The sequence below is a fragment of the Corvus moneduloides genome, chromosome Z (assembly GCF_009650955.1).
Source record: "Corvus moneduloides isolate bCorMon1 chromosome Z, bCorMon1.pri, whole genome shotgun sequence".
NCBI classification, from domain to species: Eukaryota; Metazoa; Chordata; class Aves; order Passeriformes; family Corvidae; genus Corvus; species Corvus moneduloides.
In genome coordinates, this window is record NC_045511.1 from 68461765 (window position 1) to 68479815 (window position 18051).

The 18051-nt window shown below is 40.2% G+C and overlaps 2 protein-coding genes across 6 annotated transcripts in view; both read left to right on the top strand.

Annotated features, from left to right (window-relative positions):
- Positions 1 to 18051, top strand: part of LOC116437867 (T-cell activation Rho GTPase-activating protein-like) — a 633784-nt gene that overhangs the window by 288401 nt on the left and 327332 nt on the right. The gene's annotated exons all lie outside the window — the stretch shown is intronic.
- MCC (MCC regulator of WNT signaling pathway) overlaps positions 1 to 18051 on the top strand; it is a 186785-nt gene that overhangs the window by 121005 nt on the left and 47729 nt on the right. For all 5 annotated transcript variants that reach the window (XM_032096158.1, XM_032096159.1, XM_032096161.1 and 2 more), the window contains 3 exons: positions 4066 to 4208; positions 11550 to 11686; positions 16245 to 16408. In XM_032096158.1, the coding sequence (XP_031952049.1) occupies positions 4066 to 4208; positions 11550 to 11686; positions 16245 to 16408 (444 nt within the window). The remainder of the gene's footprint in view (positions 1 to 4065; positions 4209 to 11549; positions 11687 to 16244; positions 16409 to 18051) is intronic.

Here is an 18051-nt window from a genome sequence, read left to right on the forward strand (position 1 = left end):
AGTGCTTTCTACTGGCTCTATGTGGCACAGCATCCTGGCTTTGATAAACAGTGGGAGTCTGAAGGGAGAGCATAAGAACTGCACATAGAGAATTGTCCTCCTTCGTACTCCACCACCTTTCCGCCAACATCTGTGAGCAGGAGGCCACATCGCATTTTATAGTCCTCTATGGTCCTATCCTCCATGGATTTATATGATCTTCTTTCTAATCCATCAACATTCTTGGCATTTCCGATATTCTGTGACATTGAATTCTGCAGTTTTGTGATTGAGCATGGGATTTAATAACATGCTGAATGTTTCAGCAAATACAGCAAGAAGAGATCATTCATGTACTATATTTTTCCTATAATTTCATCTCCTTTCACAAGATTGTCCTGCTCTCTCATTCTTTATGCTTAGTCATTGTTATTTTGGATTTTTATAATAGCTCTAGACAAAGAATATGCTGTATTGTTCTTAATCCTGTGTCACAGCAGTAAGTCTCATTACTGCAGTAATAATTCTTTGCCATCCTCTTGATCATTCAGAATATAGGGAGCAACAGCAGAGTTTAAGAGAAAAGTAAAACCAACGCTCTGTAGACATACAAGAACAGAAGCAACACTCTCTGTAGACATGTAAGAACATGTGAACTTCACAGGAAGGCTTCAGTTTCTCATTTAACAGAGAAACTTGAAGTAGAAATGTGTGGTGTTCAGATGAACGTTGAAATTACTTGTTCTGCTGTGTGATGTCTATATCTGACATGGATTAATTCTGTGTGCTTATATACATCTTCCACATTAAGTATAGAACGTACCACAGAACAATTAATTCTGACCATGCATGCTTTTGTGATTGAGAATTTAGCACAATAGACTTGTTTTTATACTTAAATTTAGATTAATGGATTGCCGCTTTTAAATCTGCCACTCCCCTCAAATTAAAACACTGTATTAGTTGAGCAAAGGTTTTTAGCTTCTGTAATCCTGTTAGACAGGTTTATGACTGCGGCTTGTTCAGGTGATGACTTGTGTTCTTCGTGAGTAACACCACAGTCAGTGTTTGTCTCTGCAGGACCTGAGGCACTGGGGCATCTCTTAATGAGCACTGCTGCCAGTAGGTCTTTTTTTTTTGTGCTCTGATTGAACGCTTCAAATTCAATATAAAGGTTAAAATAATTTAACACATTGTTAGTGTTTCTTTCGCTAGGAATTTGTGTACATTAATAGGCAATAGAATCATCTGTTCAGACAATAAGCTTGAATTAAAATGTTTTCTCTTATCCTCCTTCTCCCTCATACACTTTTTGCTCTTATTGTTGTTTCCCAGCATCAAGGGATCAGACAGTGGTGTTTCGAACCATTGTTAATTTATATTGTAAATGAAATAACCTTTTTAATCTGTACCAAAAACCAGCCAAGAGTTCTCAACTTAGAGTGAGAACTGTGCTGGAAACTTCTCTCCTGACCCCAACAATTAATTGCTCATCTTTTGCAGCCTCTCAGTAGGTTATCCCTGTGTTTGCTTTCTCATAGAATTAGACCTCTTAAGGGTTTTGAGGCTGAAGCTCTCAAGTATGAGGCTGAAAGAGAGATGAGGAAAAGGGTATAAGGTATTTATTGTGTGACTGACATGCAAATAAATTGTAAGAGCTGAGTGTGTACACCTTGGAAGGAAGTAGGGATTGGTGGTAGATCGCTGTTCTGAAACTCAAAGCATAAAGAAACTAAGGAGGATGGTGAACAGTCACAGTATCCCAGAGAAAAACTTCAGCAGTGGGTAGGAAAACATGCATTTGTTTCTATTCCTTTCTAAATTTTCAGATAAATGTTCTATAATAAAGAGCAATCCTGAATAACCAGAAGAATTTTCCATTGCTGCATTTTGGGATTCATATTGAATCATGCTTCCATTGCTTGGATGCTTTTGCCATTTTCACTTGAGGCTTGTCATGGATAACCAGAATGTAGGAGATGTAATACTGTTCCCCTCCTCCAAGAGAGAGCAGTCCTTAGCATCATGCCCTTTCTTTCACAGAGGTTTCCTTTTGGCCTTTTCCAGTTGCTTTTACCTAAGATAATTCAAGAGCTCTTTTAAAAAATCAAATGTGAAGCTGTTGTCTTATATTGCCAGACTGCTGGTTGTTCACAAAGTACATCTGTCACTGAACGATGTTATCCTGAAAAATGATGACTGAGAAATGGCTGGAGAAAACAGAAATCAAGTCATAATGTGGCTGAGATCCATTAGCAAAAGACCATATATCTTCAGTCAAGATAAACAAATTCTGCTTTTCAGTGGATAGCTTAGAAAGACAAAAATCGTTGTGATAGGGGTTTTATTTATTGTCTGGAAACAATTACTATACACTCTATCTGAAACATCCCTTTGGTTTAAAAAACCCACCAGTGTACGTAACAGATTGATCTGGATAATGCTGAGGTAGCGTTTGTGGGCATATATGTGTGTCTGAGGAAATTTAGGTTTAGAAAGGCTGAAGAAGCAACTCTTTATTGCCCCTAAATCTGCTCTAGAGCTTTTGTGAAGCATTTTCTCTGTGTTATTTCTGCACTTTGAAAGCTATGGTAGTTCTTCAGAAAGATAAAGATGTGGAAATGTGAGAAATAAGTTGTGGAATGATCCTATAACAAAGAGTCATTGTAATATACATGTACAGCCGTATCAGCTGCCAACATGAAGTCTTACAAGTGCGGTGAACATTATCAGTCTTCTGAAATGTGTCCGTTTGCTCTCCTCTGCAGTGTGATGATATGATCTGTTTTTCTTAGTGTAGGTGAAAGTGGTTTTTACTACAGCAGATGGTAGAAACTATTTTGTTGTATGCTGTGGGAGAGTACTCTGATGTCTGGGCTACTTCTCAGTGTGCATATTCATGGAAGTTAAAAACTGTGGAATAAATTGTATTTAAAGTTCAAAATAAAAATGTTATTGAAGCTCAATGTAAACTTTAATTTTCAAGCAGTCTTTTATGTAAATGATGTTCTCAAGCTGTGAATGGAAGCGGCCAAAAATATGGGAGCAAATTATGAAAATTCTGGCACATCTACTACTTTGGGTATATTATTATTATTTGTGGCAAAGGGTTTAGGGAGTTAGCTTGTATTAGAGTGTTTACTTGATTTGAAAAAAAGGGGTTGATTCAGGAATTTTGGAGGACCTCCAACATTACCATCAATTTTGGCCCTTAGAAATGCTAGGAATCTACATTGCATGTCATCATTTAAGGAGTGTGGGTTTTATACTCTTAAATGGCTTGTGAATTTTCTTTTTTTGACAGCATAGTACTCAGCATTGTGTGATTGCAAGGAGGCTTGACTGAAGGGGGTCAGAAGCAAAATGTTAGAAGCCTTACTCTTGCCAGCCACTGCCAAGCAAACTTCAATCAGCATGCACTGCTGGTTTGTAATTGCAGTGGTTTGTAATGGTTTGCTGTAATTGAAATAGACTGTTTGCTGGCCTGAAGAGTAAGCCAGGGAGACTACATTTAAAAATCTGTGGGAAGGAAAAAGGATTTTGTGACATTTATAAATAACAAGCAGTCATGTAGCTCTGTAATTGTTCAAATCATAAGATTTTTTGGAGAGTATGAACATAATAAAAATAAGCTGTATTATCTCTAAGGGTTAGTAAAAGTGGTAACTTACACTAGAGAAGAAGTTACAACCTCAAACTGTGATTACTTTATAATAGTGTGGTTTCTGCTATAGGATTTTTTCTAATTCAGACCACATTGGGAAGATCCTAGGATTCAAAGATTGTATATTTATAGCTATTTTGAGATGCAACTGGTGGGTTTTTTTCAAGCAGCAACAGCAACTTCTGCTCTTTAGGAAGACAGACAAAATAATAAAAGTACACTGCATAGTCTGTCAGTTCCTCAACTATGTAACTATCTACCTTTGTGTACCTGTCGGTGTTTTGCATCTGTCCTTTTCTCTTGCTAAGGCATTGTTGGTTTGGTGAGTAAGAAGATGATAGTGCTGCACACTTGTGCCTCATGCCAGATCTCCCTGTTGTTGTCCATAATGCCCTGTCTGTTTTCTTCCTTCTCTGCTTCAGTGTGAGCAGTCCCACTTGATGAGAGAGCATGAAGATGTGCAGGAGCGAACAACGCTGCGCTACGAGGAGCGGATCACGGAGCTGCACAGCATCATTGCGGAGCTCAACAAGAAAATCAACCGACTGCAGGGAGCAACAATAAGGTACAGCAGCTTCCTGGAAATTCTGGGCCAGGGCGAGACTGGTGCAAGACATGGTGTGAATTATACTCTAAATGTAATACGATGACGACTTTAAGGCTTGTCATGACAGGTACTAAATAGCTGCCCTTAATTAAGGTGTGTGCTCTGCAGCGTATCATCCCAAGCACCTGAGAAGTGCTACGTTCTCTCTGGCAAAGCTACACTTTGCAAAACCTGACAAGCACTGCAAAACATGCACTGTGACATCTAAATATTCCCTTTTGTAATGTGCCAGGGTGCCATGTAAGTGACAGCAGTGGTGTGTAAAGGAAGGTGAAGACACCCGACCTGAACCTCTGCTTTTAACTTTATTTTGTGGCCTCCTGTAGATCACCTAAATGAAATCATTTGTGGGAGAGATATAGCTCAAATAGATGTCAATAGGTTTTGCCTCTTCTTGTGCTGACTTTTTTGACAAAACACAATGGTACAAATGATGTTGTTGCCTGTTTCTGGAGCAGCAAAGTTTGGGATATTACACCAGGTTGTAACTGTGTTAAAACAGACTTTACATTTGACTCCACGGAAACATTTTTCCTCACTTGTTTTTTTTACATATTATTTTCAACGTAGAAAACTTGGACTAGAATGCAGAAGGAATTTCTTAAAAGTTTATCTAGTGAGGATGCAACTATATGCCAGAATCAGTGGATTTTCTAGACAATATCAAGATAGATTTGATGCATTTGTGGGTAATGTTAATATGGTGCTCTAGCCATGTAGCCAATTTTCGGTTTTCCTTTATCTGTTAGCTGCACTTTTTTTGGTAATTGCTTCATTTCTTCTTCCTTGTAAATATTTCTGCTAGCACAAGGCAATGTTGTTGCTACTACTCACTTAATCTTTCATGAAAATATTAGTATGCAAAAAGAAGACTGGTGTACCATAAATAAGAGGGAATATCATCACATATATTTATCACTACTAAAGGAGTGTTAGAATCACATGTTCATGTTATTTAAGAACATAAATATTGTTGCCTATGAGATGATCATAACCATGGTCGTGGTGAGATTTTTCAGGTATTTTCTCTGCTGGTAGTACTTCTCTGAAAAAAATCCCAATGACTCCCTTGTTCATTTATGCTTGACACCTCTGCAGACAAACTTTTCATTTGTCTTTTGAAAAGACCAGTTGAAAAGCAAAATCTGAGAAAGCATGAGAGCTGCACTGATTGTTTTTTTTCCTTGAGTGACAGAAAAGCTCTATGACATTTAAGAAAAATATTACACAGAATTCATAAAAATGGTGTGTTTGGAGTCCTCGTGGCAAAGCAAATGCCAAGTGGTGTTCAATTACAAAATACTGGAATCAGGTGGATACTCTGAATGTTTAACCATGTCCATAAATGAGTCAGCTGCAAGATGCACAGGAAGGTGAGGTGTGAAAACCAAGCCTGATGAGATGTACATGTTGCTTCTCATGAAAAATGCAATTTTTCTGTCCTTTTGGGGGGGTTCTGGCCTTTAATGGCATTAGAAAAATACTTCTGCAACAGGTGCCACACCACTGTCATGCCCCTCCAGTTTAATTCAGTCATATGAGAGCTTGTTTTGCTCAGACAGCTGGAATGCCTCATCTGGTTTTATTTGTTTTGGTTTTATTAATAAAAACAAAACCTGTTTGTTAAGTTAGTGGCTCTTTTTATTTCTTTCAATGATGGAAATAGCTTGTTTTCTTTGGCAGGCCAATAATTTGGTGTTTGGGGAACAGAGGAGTAATATCCATCCTAAAAATGGCAGCTGAAGGGATTCCACGGGGTTTGTAAAGCCAAGTGAAAGAAGGAAAACTGATGTACCACTTTCTGTGAATCCACTCTGAGATCCACGTGTCGTTCTTGAGAAGCTGTCTGTGCATCCCACAGAGCAAGGCCGGTGCAGTTGCTGTCCTTGCTGGAACAGCTGTGACTCACAGCACTCCACCTTTGGCTCTGGGGACTGTTGATGCCGGGAGCTCGAACAGAACAGTCCTAAGAGAAAGTGTTCTGGGAGCATGGCCCTGCTGGAGCCTCAGCAATTATACTTTCCTCTAAAACAGAAGGATTTTAATTTTGATTTGTCTCTTTGAAACCTGCAGGTAGTACTGAGCAGAGGCTTTACTTGTCACAAAATTTGGGCTGTCTTTCTGGAAGCAGAGTTTACATTAATTGCATAACAGACGAATGTTTCCCCAGTGCTGATACAGCAACTCTTGAGTTTTTTCACATATTGATTTTAGATTGTAAAAATAAATTAACATGTAGCTTCATGTACCTCTACTCTATTGATGCCTTTTCCTGGTCTTAAAATCAACAGTCAAACACAGGTAGAAGGGAAAAAGGGATTTTACCTTGGTATTTATTATAAGGACCCTTAGGTGCACACGTCCAGGTCGAATGCACCTCAATGCCCACCGCAATGCCTACCACACAAAAGATCTGGAATAACATTATAGGTTTTACTAATTAGCAGATCTATCAAAGATTCCCCAATGAGAGGCTCAAATGAGCTCCCCCCCCCCAAGGAACCTTCCCCTGGATGGTTCTATCTCAGTTTACAAAATGTGTTCTGGAGAGGACCTTGGGGTCTGGGGCACGCTGATCTCTAGCTACGAAGCTTCTAAAGTATTCAGTCTCCTAGCTGAACAAACAAGTCCAAGAATGTAGGCAAAAAGCACTGAGAATACAGAAGTTGGAAAAAAGGTATAAAAGGGGTATAAAAGAAAAGGTAAAAAATCATCATGGCATCACTATGACATTCTTTATAGTTCTTAAACCCAAAAATATTTTGGAAACAATTAGAAGAAACCAGTTATTTCATGGAAGGTATTTGATTATCCTCTTTAAATTGTATTATCTTTGTGTGAATGTGAACAGTACCCTCAGAAAGTAGGACAGAAAGTAAGCAGATACCGTGTTTAAATCTAAATAAGGTGTTGCAACAGTTTTAGGAGGAGTGTTGGCAGGCTGTATAAGTTGGTTAATATTCTCCATTCTGAGAATTTTTGTCTCTGGTTTTTGGTATGTTGGGGGTTTTCTGCCTTTGCAGTGTCAGCATTTAGAAGTGTAATGTGGCTTAGTAATGCCAGCTCTAGAATCATGGCATGGTTTGGGTTGGAAGGTACTTTAAAGACCATCTAGTTCCAGCCCCCTGCCATGGGGAGGGACACTTTCCGCAAGACCAGGTGGCTCAGGGCCCTGTCCAGCTTGGCCTTGGATGCTTCCAGGAATGGGGCAGCCACAGCTTTTTTGGGAAAGGAGAGAACTTAAGTCACATGTCAGTGCATGTGTCTCTTCCCAGGTGTGTCTGATATGCTGATCCCAGTAGCAGTAGTGTTACAGGAATATTTTTAGAAGTTTACTGGATTTTTCTAGGTTTGCTAGCCATTTCTTGGGTACAACAAGTTTTCCATGTGTGTGGCCCCATGAATTTAGCTGCAGCTCTTGCATTACATACTTCCAGCATTCCCAGAGGAAAATTACTTCACCATGCTTGGGGGTAGCAAGCCAGCATTCATCTGCAATTGTCTCATCTCCCTACTGCTGGTGCACTGCATAGCCCAGCTGGTTTGGAAGCACCTCAAAAAAAAAAAAAAAAGGTGAAAAAAGTGAGTTCCAATACTCAAATACTCACGTGCAAGTATATGAGCCTCTGTGTTGCCAAGGTTCTCTGTCCTTTGACAAGGTGCATGCCTACTGCAATTTTCTCTCAAAGTGTGTACAACTTAGAAGATAGGAAAACCAATCAAATGGATCTTCCCAGTCAGAGTTATATTGTAAATACTTGGACATAAAGGGTATACCCAGTAACTCTGAAGCACGAAAAGCATTTAGAAATTATACAGTAGGGTACTAAAATGTAATTATGTCTACATTTAGGGTGAATATTTCTGACTTCAGAAGTTTTTAGTATTGCCTTAGATTCATTCAAACTTGACTCTTTTTTTTTCTTAATCATTTCTTTGGCTGTCAAAATCAACTGTAACTTCAGCATGTGACTGACAGTTTTTCTTAGATGTCAGATTGAGGTTCAAGAAAAAGAAAAGAGAGATGTCTAATTGCTTTTAGCTCTAAACCAGTGGCTGTTTGGGTACATCTCTGCAATTCTAAAAATAGTGTGCAGCTATAACAATACCAGACAGAAATATACTCTGTTCAGTGTTGGTGCCTGCTAAGGATTACTTGAAACAGTTGTCAAGAAGCTTATAACCCATTACTGTAAAATTATTTGTTCAGACAATACATTTAGGAGGTGTTGGAAGTTAATGGAGAAGAGGGGTAGTGAAGAGACATCACAAGAAATAACACATGGCACTTACAGTCACTTTTAAACAGTGACCTGGAGGTCTAATTCTAGCTTCTAAATATGGGCTAGGTGGAAGTAAGCACATACTGGATTCAGTTCAAGTGGCAATGTGGGTGTGGTAATGTTGGTTCAGCACACAGTGCCCAGCTTCACTTGCCCTCAGTGATTAATTTCCATGCTGTCTCAAGCGTGTCACTATGTCACAATGAACTAGTTCAGAGGGACCTCAAGTGTTTGTACACAGAGTGCAGTCAATCTTGGTGCACACACACCTGTAGTATTTTCTATTTGACGGTCTTAGAGGGTTTTATAGTTATTTAAATAAAATGATGAAAAACTGCTGGCACCTGGAGTACAAAGCTACTGACTGTTTGCGGCCATGAACAGAACGCACACCTAGCCAATGTTCTGTGGTGTGAAAGGATGCTGAAAAATGTGCCATTTTGCTCAGTGTTTTAACAAGTTTTTCTCAGTGTCTGTGCAGCACTCTGATCCTTGGTTGCACCTGGTCATGAAGAAAGATATTAGTGCAGAAGTACCTGAAAACCACGGGTTTTTTCCTCCAATGTTTATCCCATGCCCTCTGTGTCTAGAATGGCTTGATCTGGTTTTAACTGCCCCCAAGTCACCATGACATTCCAGCAAGTGGGATCATCAGGGCCCATAACAAAACAGAAGCCTGCTTTTTACAACCAGGCGGTCACTGATGGCAGCAATAAGGAAGTTGCAGTGCCTTCACCTTCTGGGTGGTGTGGCAGGAGTCCAGTGGCTGATCATTGTCAGCTGTCGTGCACCTTGCATTTCCAGTGCCACTGGAGGACTCTTCCTTCTGTTTTGGGGAAAGGAAAATCTCAAGCAATCTTTTGTTACTGCCAGCATCAGTTTTAAAGGCAGAATTTATATTTGTGATGTATCACTGCCCTTGAATTCCCCCTTATTCTTGCCCTCAGTCTGTGCCCAGTTGGGCTGGTGGTGGACCTGGCTGCCATTTTATCAGAAGTGGGTTTCTGATCTTTCTGGACAGATTTTAAAAGCATTAATTCATTTGGAAATTGACTTCTGGCTTGAGTCATCAGAAGGGTGTGAGTCCTGCTACGTGACATAGTTTTCAACTGCCCCAAGATAGTGAGGGGCACTTAAACTGAGAAACCCAGAACAAGTGCCAGCTAGATGAGGCTGTGTTGTATTTGGAACAGAAAAATCCATGCAAGAAGAGCCCAAAGAAGAGTGATGAGAAATCATTATTGTGTGTGCTGTTGCTTTAGGGCCAATAGAGCTTCTTATCCATTTGTGGAGGTAATTCAGGTTTTAAAAATGTAGGACTAATTGTTTCATAAATGAAAAAAATCAGTTACCTTCAGATGAGAAACTACAACTGTTTGAGTGCTTGGTAATTGTTTTTGTCTAAAGCTAATTACTAGTGGCTTTTTTGGTGGCTAATAACAAACTGGTTCATGGAACATTAACTGACGTTTATGTGTCTTCCTTACGCTGTTTAAACTCTTGCTATTCATTATTCCGTTCTAACACTGTCTTAAACAGGTATTGCATGGTACCTCAAAGACCTTTCTTTGATGTAAATCTCAGTGTTAAGCAGCTGGCCTGCATTTTGTGTAGTAATAGTGGTCACCAAGTGCTTCTGCTAAGGTGACATTTTCTTTGCACTGAAGCAAATGTGAGGGCTAGAAGAGCATGGTAGAAATAATGTCTTGGTACCTTGGGAAACCCTGCTTGGCAAGCAAGCTGGAAGTCCTTTTTTGAGTTTTATTGAGGTTTCTAAGTTGTCACCTCTGCAGCTCTGAAAGCAGACTTTACTTCTGTCATTGATACCTGTATGTATGGGCCACTTTGTCTGCTATTTTCCCTGACAAATTGAGACACACCTCCAGGCTGAATCCTGCAGGAAGCTCTCGTCACTGTGTTGCACACACACAGCAGACCTAACATTACAGATTACCCTCCCAGATGCAGATCCCCAGATAGGTCTTTGCTGTTTCTCATTTTTTCCAAAGCCAGACAGTTCCATTCTCACACTTTTCTGCTGAATCTGCAGCAAAATTAATCTCTGCATGTGATCTAGTGAGCAACAAAATGATGGCTGTTTGTTTTCTATCAGAGGGGCCCTGCGCCTGGATAAACTGGTGTTTTTCCAGTGCTTAAAATAGATACTTTAATGTTAAGACAGTCACTACAAAAGTAAAAAAAAAAAATTGAGTCAAATCAGCAAATGGATCAAAAGAAAAGTGTTTACAAATGTTCTAAAGCAAAGCTATTATTCATTTACTTATCTTCTTTCCCAGTGCTTTGAACTCTTTGTGTGGAGACAGAAGGGAAAAGCCCTAATTTTTAAGCTCATTAGCTTTAGCTAAAGTATTCTGTGTCCTCAGTTATTTTAGTTGAACCAGCTTGACAAATAAATTAAAACCTAGGTAACTGAGGCTTTTTCTTTTCCACTAACTTCAGCAGTTCAGTGCAATACTCGCTTATCTGTTCCTCTCTCTTTTGGGAGGAGAAATTAAAAAACCTACCAGTCTCCAAGAACATTGTGATTTACATGTGCAGGTACAAGCATGTGCATGCTTGCTTTGCACATGAGATGGTGACATCCTTGAACTGAGAAACAGACCAAAACCAGTTACTTCTAATCCACTTTGGGATCAAAGCCACTTGTGCTGATTTGTGTGAATTACCAGCTGGGGAGTCACTGCAGAGCAATGAATGTCCTTGCACACATCCTTGCTAACACTCAGTTCTACCCATTGCTTCCTTCTTCAGTGGCCAGGAGAAATAATGAAGTTGGGAATAAAGAAATGGAAACCAGGCACTGGCAGCTGCAAGTGGGTGTTATGGACATGGCACAGTTGCTTTGCAATGAAGGGTGTAAAGTCATCTCTACTGACTGGACAAAACACTTGTGTGAATTGGATCCTGTTGCTCAGCTTAAGGAGTCTGAAATGCGTGTCATGAAGATGCACATTTCCTCAGAGGATTTAATTTCTGCCTTTGCTCTCTCTGCCAGGGAGGAGGATGAGTACTCAGAGCTGCGGTCGGAGCTGAGCCAAAGCCAGCAGGAGGTGAATGAAGATTCACGCAGCATGGACCAGAACTCTGTCTCAGTGCCAGAGAACCAGTCCACCATGGTCACTGCAGACGTGGGTGAGTTGTGTTCTCAGCAGAATTGATGCCTTTCCACAGCAAAAAGGTATCACAGCTTTTGAAATGAAAATCTGAGCATTTGGTGAGGAAATGAATTAATGTAGGCTTAATTTAATTACATTAATGTAATTAAATGAATTAATCACAATTGATGCTGAGCTTGTACACAACTGTGAACTTACATGTGAAGTAACCTCTCTGCCTTGATTGTAGAATCATATAATGGTTAAGTTTGGGAAAATATCTCTGAGATCATTGAGTCCAGCCATCAACCCAGCACTGCCACCAAGTTCGCCATTAAACCATGTCCTCAGATGCAGTATCCACATGGTTGGGTGAACACTTTCAGGGATGGTGATTCCAGAATTCCCCTAGGCAGTCTAATCCAATGCTTTACAGCCCTGTCCATGAACATGTTTTTTCTAATCTACAATTTAAACCTCCCCTGGTGCAGCTTGAGGCTGTTTGCTCTTGTCTGGTCACTTTTTAGCTGCGAAAAGAGTCCAACCCTCACCTCACTGCAACCTCTCAGGTAGTGGTAGAGAGCGGTAAGGTCTCCCCTGAGCCTCCATTTCTCCAGAAGCAGACCTTCCTAGCAGAATTCTGGTGTAATCCTCACTATGACAGATTTCCAGAATTCTCTTCAGGACACTATTGCTGTTTTCTGGACTATATTGTTCATAAATGCAAGACCTGCAACAGCACATTTGTATTTACATGTTTGTGATTTCTAGAAACATCGGTACAACAGTATTAATAATGTGACTACAAAGTATCTGACCTAGGGAATTCAAAATACTTAATAGAAGTTTTTATAGTTATAGAAAATTAATGTTTTACTCAAAAATGTTAATGTTTACTGTTAAGTTCCTACTTGAACAGATTCTAGTATGAGGACTTTTTTTTCCCTAATTTTCTTCTTACCCAGAAGAAAAAAAAAAAAACCAAAAACAAATTCGCTTTTCAGTATTTATTTTGTCTTCATGAAGTGGAGCTGAACCAGGGTTTGTGGACATAAACAGCAAGTTGTCCGTTTAAGTTTGGTCTAACAATGAAAAACACAGCAATAGAATGATGTACAATGTAGAGACCTAGAAGATAAGGGGGCAGATGTGTCTGCCTCAAAAACCAACAGACAGATAGCTCTGGAGCCAGCCAAGGATTGTTGGTAGTAACAGCGAAGGATTGTTGATAATAACACGCTGTGAGGAGGAACAGGATGTAGCTGGAGAAGGGAGCCATGCAGAGGTACAGGCAGCACTTTTCAGGGACAGATGTCCTTGTTTAGTTAAGCACAACACAGCACACAGCAAGTGCAAGGATGAGGCTGAAAAGTGGGCATGGGCTGTAGAGGGGAATCCTGACCACCTAAGACCCCAGAAGCCCTCCCAACCATTTCTAGAAAGGTCTGAAAGAACAGATTGCCCAGGATAACTAATTTGCATAGAAAGTGAGGAACCTATTGTAGGAACCCAGAGTGCCGAGAATATTCCTCTGCCTGTTTTTAAGGGTTCTTACCCCCCTGAACAACACTGTTTTAGCTTCAAACCTTGGGAAAAACTACCAACGATCAGACAAGAACTAGAAAATACAGTGGTGTGAATTAGGTGATAGACTACTATGTAAGATTGTCACAGGGTGAAAATTTAGAGGTGTTGGGCTTCTCTTTGTAGTAAATAGATAAGAGTAAAAAATATCAAAATGGAGGACTGTGGTTGTTCTCTAAACCTTCTTCTCCTTCTTCTACTACTCCGTATTCTGCAGTAAAAGTAGTTTGGAATGACTGGATAGAGAATTCTGCAGTTCCTGCCCATGTTACTGAATAATTGGTAGGAAAGTGAAAATAATATACATTTTTAATGACTATTGGTTAAATTATCTTTAAAAGGCTGTGTAAATCTTGACAATTAGACTTCACTCCTGCTTTCTGTGTTCTATCTGTACCTGGGTCACGCTGGTGGCTCTGTTCCTCTGATAAGACTTAATAAACAACTATCCGGCAGCATTGAAACTCCAGCAAAAGTCTCAGTTTATCTTTGAAACTCCTTGCAAGGACTTTTAGAAAATTCTCTCCCATCTGGAGGGATTTGATTTATGGCATGGTTCAGTGTCACCTATCTCCAGAGCAGGGAAAACTTACCTATAAACAGGTACCTCCACGCAGCCCAGTGTGCTTGTGCATGTGCAGCCCAGCGCCCTGAACAGCTGGACCATACCAGAGCCAGGACTGGGTTCTTCTCTCTTCTTCTCTGTGTCTCTCGCCCGTCTCCTTCTCTCTCTTCACTTTCCCACTTTATCCAGAAGCCGCTGCCATGTGCTTATATAGTAGGTCAGGGCCTAACCTGACCCAATTTCCATGCCAGGTGTGTATTTATGAGCTTTCGTGGATCCTCTGACTTCTGTCATTCCTTTGACCACAAGAAGCTGCAAATCTTGGGTGCTTCCTTTTCCTTAACGGTGGGACTTACAGATAGCAATGGACAAAATAAGAATGTTATCTGTAGGGATTCCTGCATTGTTTCCATATTTTCCTTCTATCCATAGACTGTCGTTTTTGGGTGTTATTTCCATATTGCTATGAAAATAAATCTCACACACACACATATAGATACAGGAATATGTATGATTTTAAGTCCTGCTAGATATAGGTATATGGGGATAAAAAACCATGCTGTATAAGCCATGTGCATGACTTGCTTACTGCCCTAATGGAGTGAGCATCAGTGACTTAGTAAAACCAGTAATACCTCATGACACATTAATGCGTGTGGATCTGTTGCTCTGTTATTGCTACAGGCAATAAAACACCTGGAGTTAGAACTGTGAATGCTCTCCAGTGCGTCTTGCAGAGCTTGTGATTGGGCTGTGATGGTTTTCTGTCAGAAATGGGGTTCTCACATTGTAAACCACTTATTTTATGGGGGAAATGTCACAGTTGAAACAAATCCCAGCAGACAAGGTCTTGTGAAGGTTGTTTAAAAATACAAAATGTTCATTACAGAAGATGTTATGGAAAAAAACAAAACACAAGGTTTTTACAAGTAAGCATACTGCTTGCTATATCCTGCTTGTGAGTGAGTGGTGGTATTATTATAAAGGGCATTTTTTTGTGTTACTATAACACATGGGTGGCTGTTAATCAGGAATTAGTGGAATGACTTCCCAGAAAAAACTTTTATATATTGACCATTCAAATTTTTCATGCAATGTTGCAACATCATTCTAAACTCTTCTTTTTGGTCAGCAGTAGGTTTGTGTTTATGTGTATTAGGCGGTGGAGTTAGAGTTACGATAATGAGTTTGCAGTTTTTTACTTCTTTTCCTGTCATTCCTTCATCCAGCAGCTCTCAGTCTTCCCTTGCATAGGGAGATTTCAAGGCAGTGTGCAATAATCCGGTGACTCGTGTCTGTTAAAATTCAGACCCAGTTCAATGCACTGCTTTAGTGCCTACAAAAGAGCCTCACAGCTGTGAGGCTACCACAAAATTCTGACCATGGTGAGGCTCTTACAGTGGCAGTACAGGAATCACAACTTCCACCAAGAATGCCTGCCACTGTTCTTAGTGGGATAGAGGAGCTGTGGCTGTGCTGCCGCCTCATAGTGCACCCCTTGTGTGCTCTGCTGTGGGTAGGTACTGCCAGCTCTTACCTAGCGAGCCAGAAGTACTGACTGGCACATCCAGGAGACAGCACAGGGGTGAATTCTGCCACACGTCTGCCTTAGGAACTGCCACTGTTCATCACCAGAGGTGAACCTAAGAAAAACAAAAATAATTTTTGAAGTGAGCTAGCAAGCTACAGAGACCCACTTGTTTTCAGATAGGTGGAGGATGCTATGGCAGTGGGCGCTAGAAGAGGTTTGCCTAAAGACAGGAAAGGAAATAATTCTCTGTGATAGTTTATAATTAAAATAACTTTGTTGTACAAGCTGGTAATATGGCTGTAGTATGGGACATAACAAGCTGTGGTGTTATGATCCCTGAATATTCTGCAGTTTCATTTGAAGGACTAGCTATTAAGATAAAACACAGGCTCTAAGATAGTTGGTAGGGATCATTTCTGTAAACACCATGATTTTTTAGGCAGAACCTAAGTACAACCACAAAAATTCCTCTGAAAAACATCAAGTTAAAACATCACTGAATGTACCAGACAGAAAAATGTTTTTACAGAGACAAAGATATGACATTAACAAAATCAGGATAATAGGCCTTAAATGACCAAAAGAACAACATAAAGAAATGTCACAGAATGTAAGCTTGTAATATCTTAAAATGTTCTTCAGAAAAGAGGGGGTTTTGAAGAAAGAATGAACACTTGAGATAAGCTGTGGGGCTGTTATTTGTTGGATGAGAGGTAGCTCATTATTTCAGTTGATGTGATTATGGTTTTTAAGCCTATCAGTTGTCGAGGAAGAAGTGGCAGAGTGCAAGGACATTGTTTGAACAGTATCCAGTCCTGGCTGTTCTGCAGCAGGCGCTTCCGGGTTAGGGTTTGTTTTTTCACTGAGTCACTAATTGCTATGATGTTTGTTTTGTTTTGTTTTGCTTTCTTTTAGATAACTGTAGTGACTTGAATTCAGAACTGCAGAGAGTGCTGACAGGTCTGGAAAATGTTGTCTGTGGGAGGAAGAAAAGCAGCTGCAGTTTATCGGTGGCAGAAGTGGACAGACACATTGAGCAACTCACTACTGCCAGCGAACACTGTGATTTAGCCATTAAGGTAATGGTAACATTAGGCTCTAAAATGCTGTGTGCTCATTGACTCAGACACCTGGTCACTTCTGCAGTAATCACACTTTGCTGTCAAAGGTGTTAAAAGTACTTCTTCACAGGAGTCAACTCGTGTTCAGACTGTGTGTTTGGTAAGTAGCAGCACACCTGTTCTACACCTTCTACGGTCCAGGAGGAGCTACTTTGACCTCAAAACAGAAATATATTTGTCTTATGCTCTTTTCAAAGATAAGAGAAGTGGGGATACTCAACATTTAATTTACTTTCTTAAGCAAGTTTGCTTGTCCAGCAAACAAGTTGTCACCTGCCCAAGGTCCTACAGGTAATCATTGACCAGTGAGTGAAAACACCATGTGTATGCCTAGGTTGTGATTTGGCTGTCTTAAAATCTAAAGCCGTCCTAGTTCCAGCCAGGAGTGGGTTAATTTTTGCAGTAGCCAGGAGGGGGCATGGCCAGGTTATCTTGTATCCCTCATTTTCCAGGAAGAGGGGAAGGGGTCCCTTCCTGGTTGTGTATTCTTGGGGGTGAGAGCTCTTCTTCAAATTGTACACTTCTTGTACACTCCATTATTAGTATTTTTGCTGTTACTGTTCACTTTCTTACCTCATTCCCGTTTCCAGTAAATAGTTCTTATCTCAACTCCTGATCTTTGCCTTTTGTGCCTCTGATTTCCCTTTCCATCCCACCATAGGGGATTGGAGAGTGAGTGAGCAGGGCGTGGTTTGGAGTTTCAGTGGGAACACTAAATTGGGGAGCACCACTCCTAAACCACAACAAAAGCTAATTTAACACAAAGCATTTGTTGTGCATTTGCTCAAATGAGATAACTCAGACTCAGAACAAATAATTCAAGTGCTATCTGTATGTGTTGCATTTATTGTGAATGTAACAGAACAAGGAAAGGGATGTTTCGTGGCAGGTGTAACAAAAGGCATTGCAATTCAGAGCCTGAAAGCAAGGGAGCCACAGAGAATCTTCCTATATACAGGGGAAAACATGAGAAAGTTTTTTGTGTCAGGTGGAAAGGTGTCAGTGACTCATTTATACAAGAAAAATTGTATTGACAGTTTGCTCTACAAGTGGGGAGGTCTGTGACCACTCTAGATGGCTTTGACAGCCCTTTGTCTTACTACTGGGAGAAGTTCCTTCTGTACCTGGAGGTGTCTGAGAAATATAACAAAATATAAAGAAATTAATGTTGAGTAGTAATTTGAAGAATGTGTGTATATTTGACTTCTGGTCTCTTGGGATCAGTATTAAAGCAGTTTATTTGAATATCTCAGAGGATTAGGACCAGTGCTTTGAATGTTGCCAAGTACTATTTGGAGTTTTAGGGTTAACTGTTTTCAGAAGTCACTGTTCGCCAAAAGAGAGACTGTGGATTCTGGGAAATAGGTAGAGATGAGCCTGTGTGAGGCCCACAGAGGTATCTGAAGTGAGATGTGTTTAATATAGCAAAACCTACATGTAGAGCCTCTCTCTACCATTCCGCTGCAGGTCATTTCTGCTTTCCTGTTTCTTCAGAGAAAAAACGGAGAGATTTTTTAAGTGGGTGGAATCGTGAATTGGAAACCTGAAATATTCTGACTATCTTTTGCCTTGACTATTGACTTCTTTCTTCACCAGCAGAC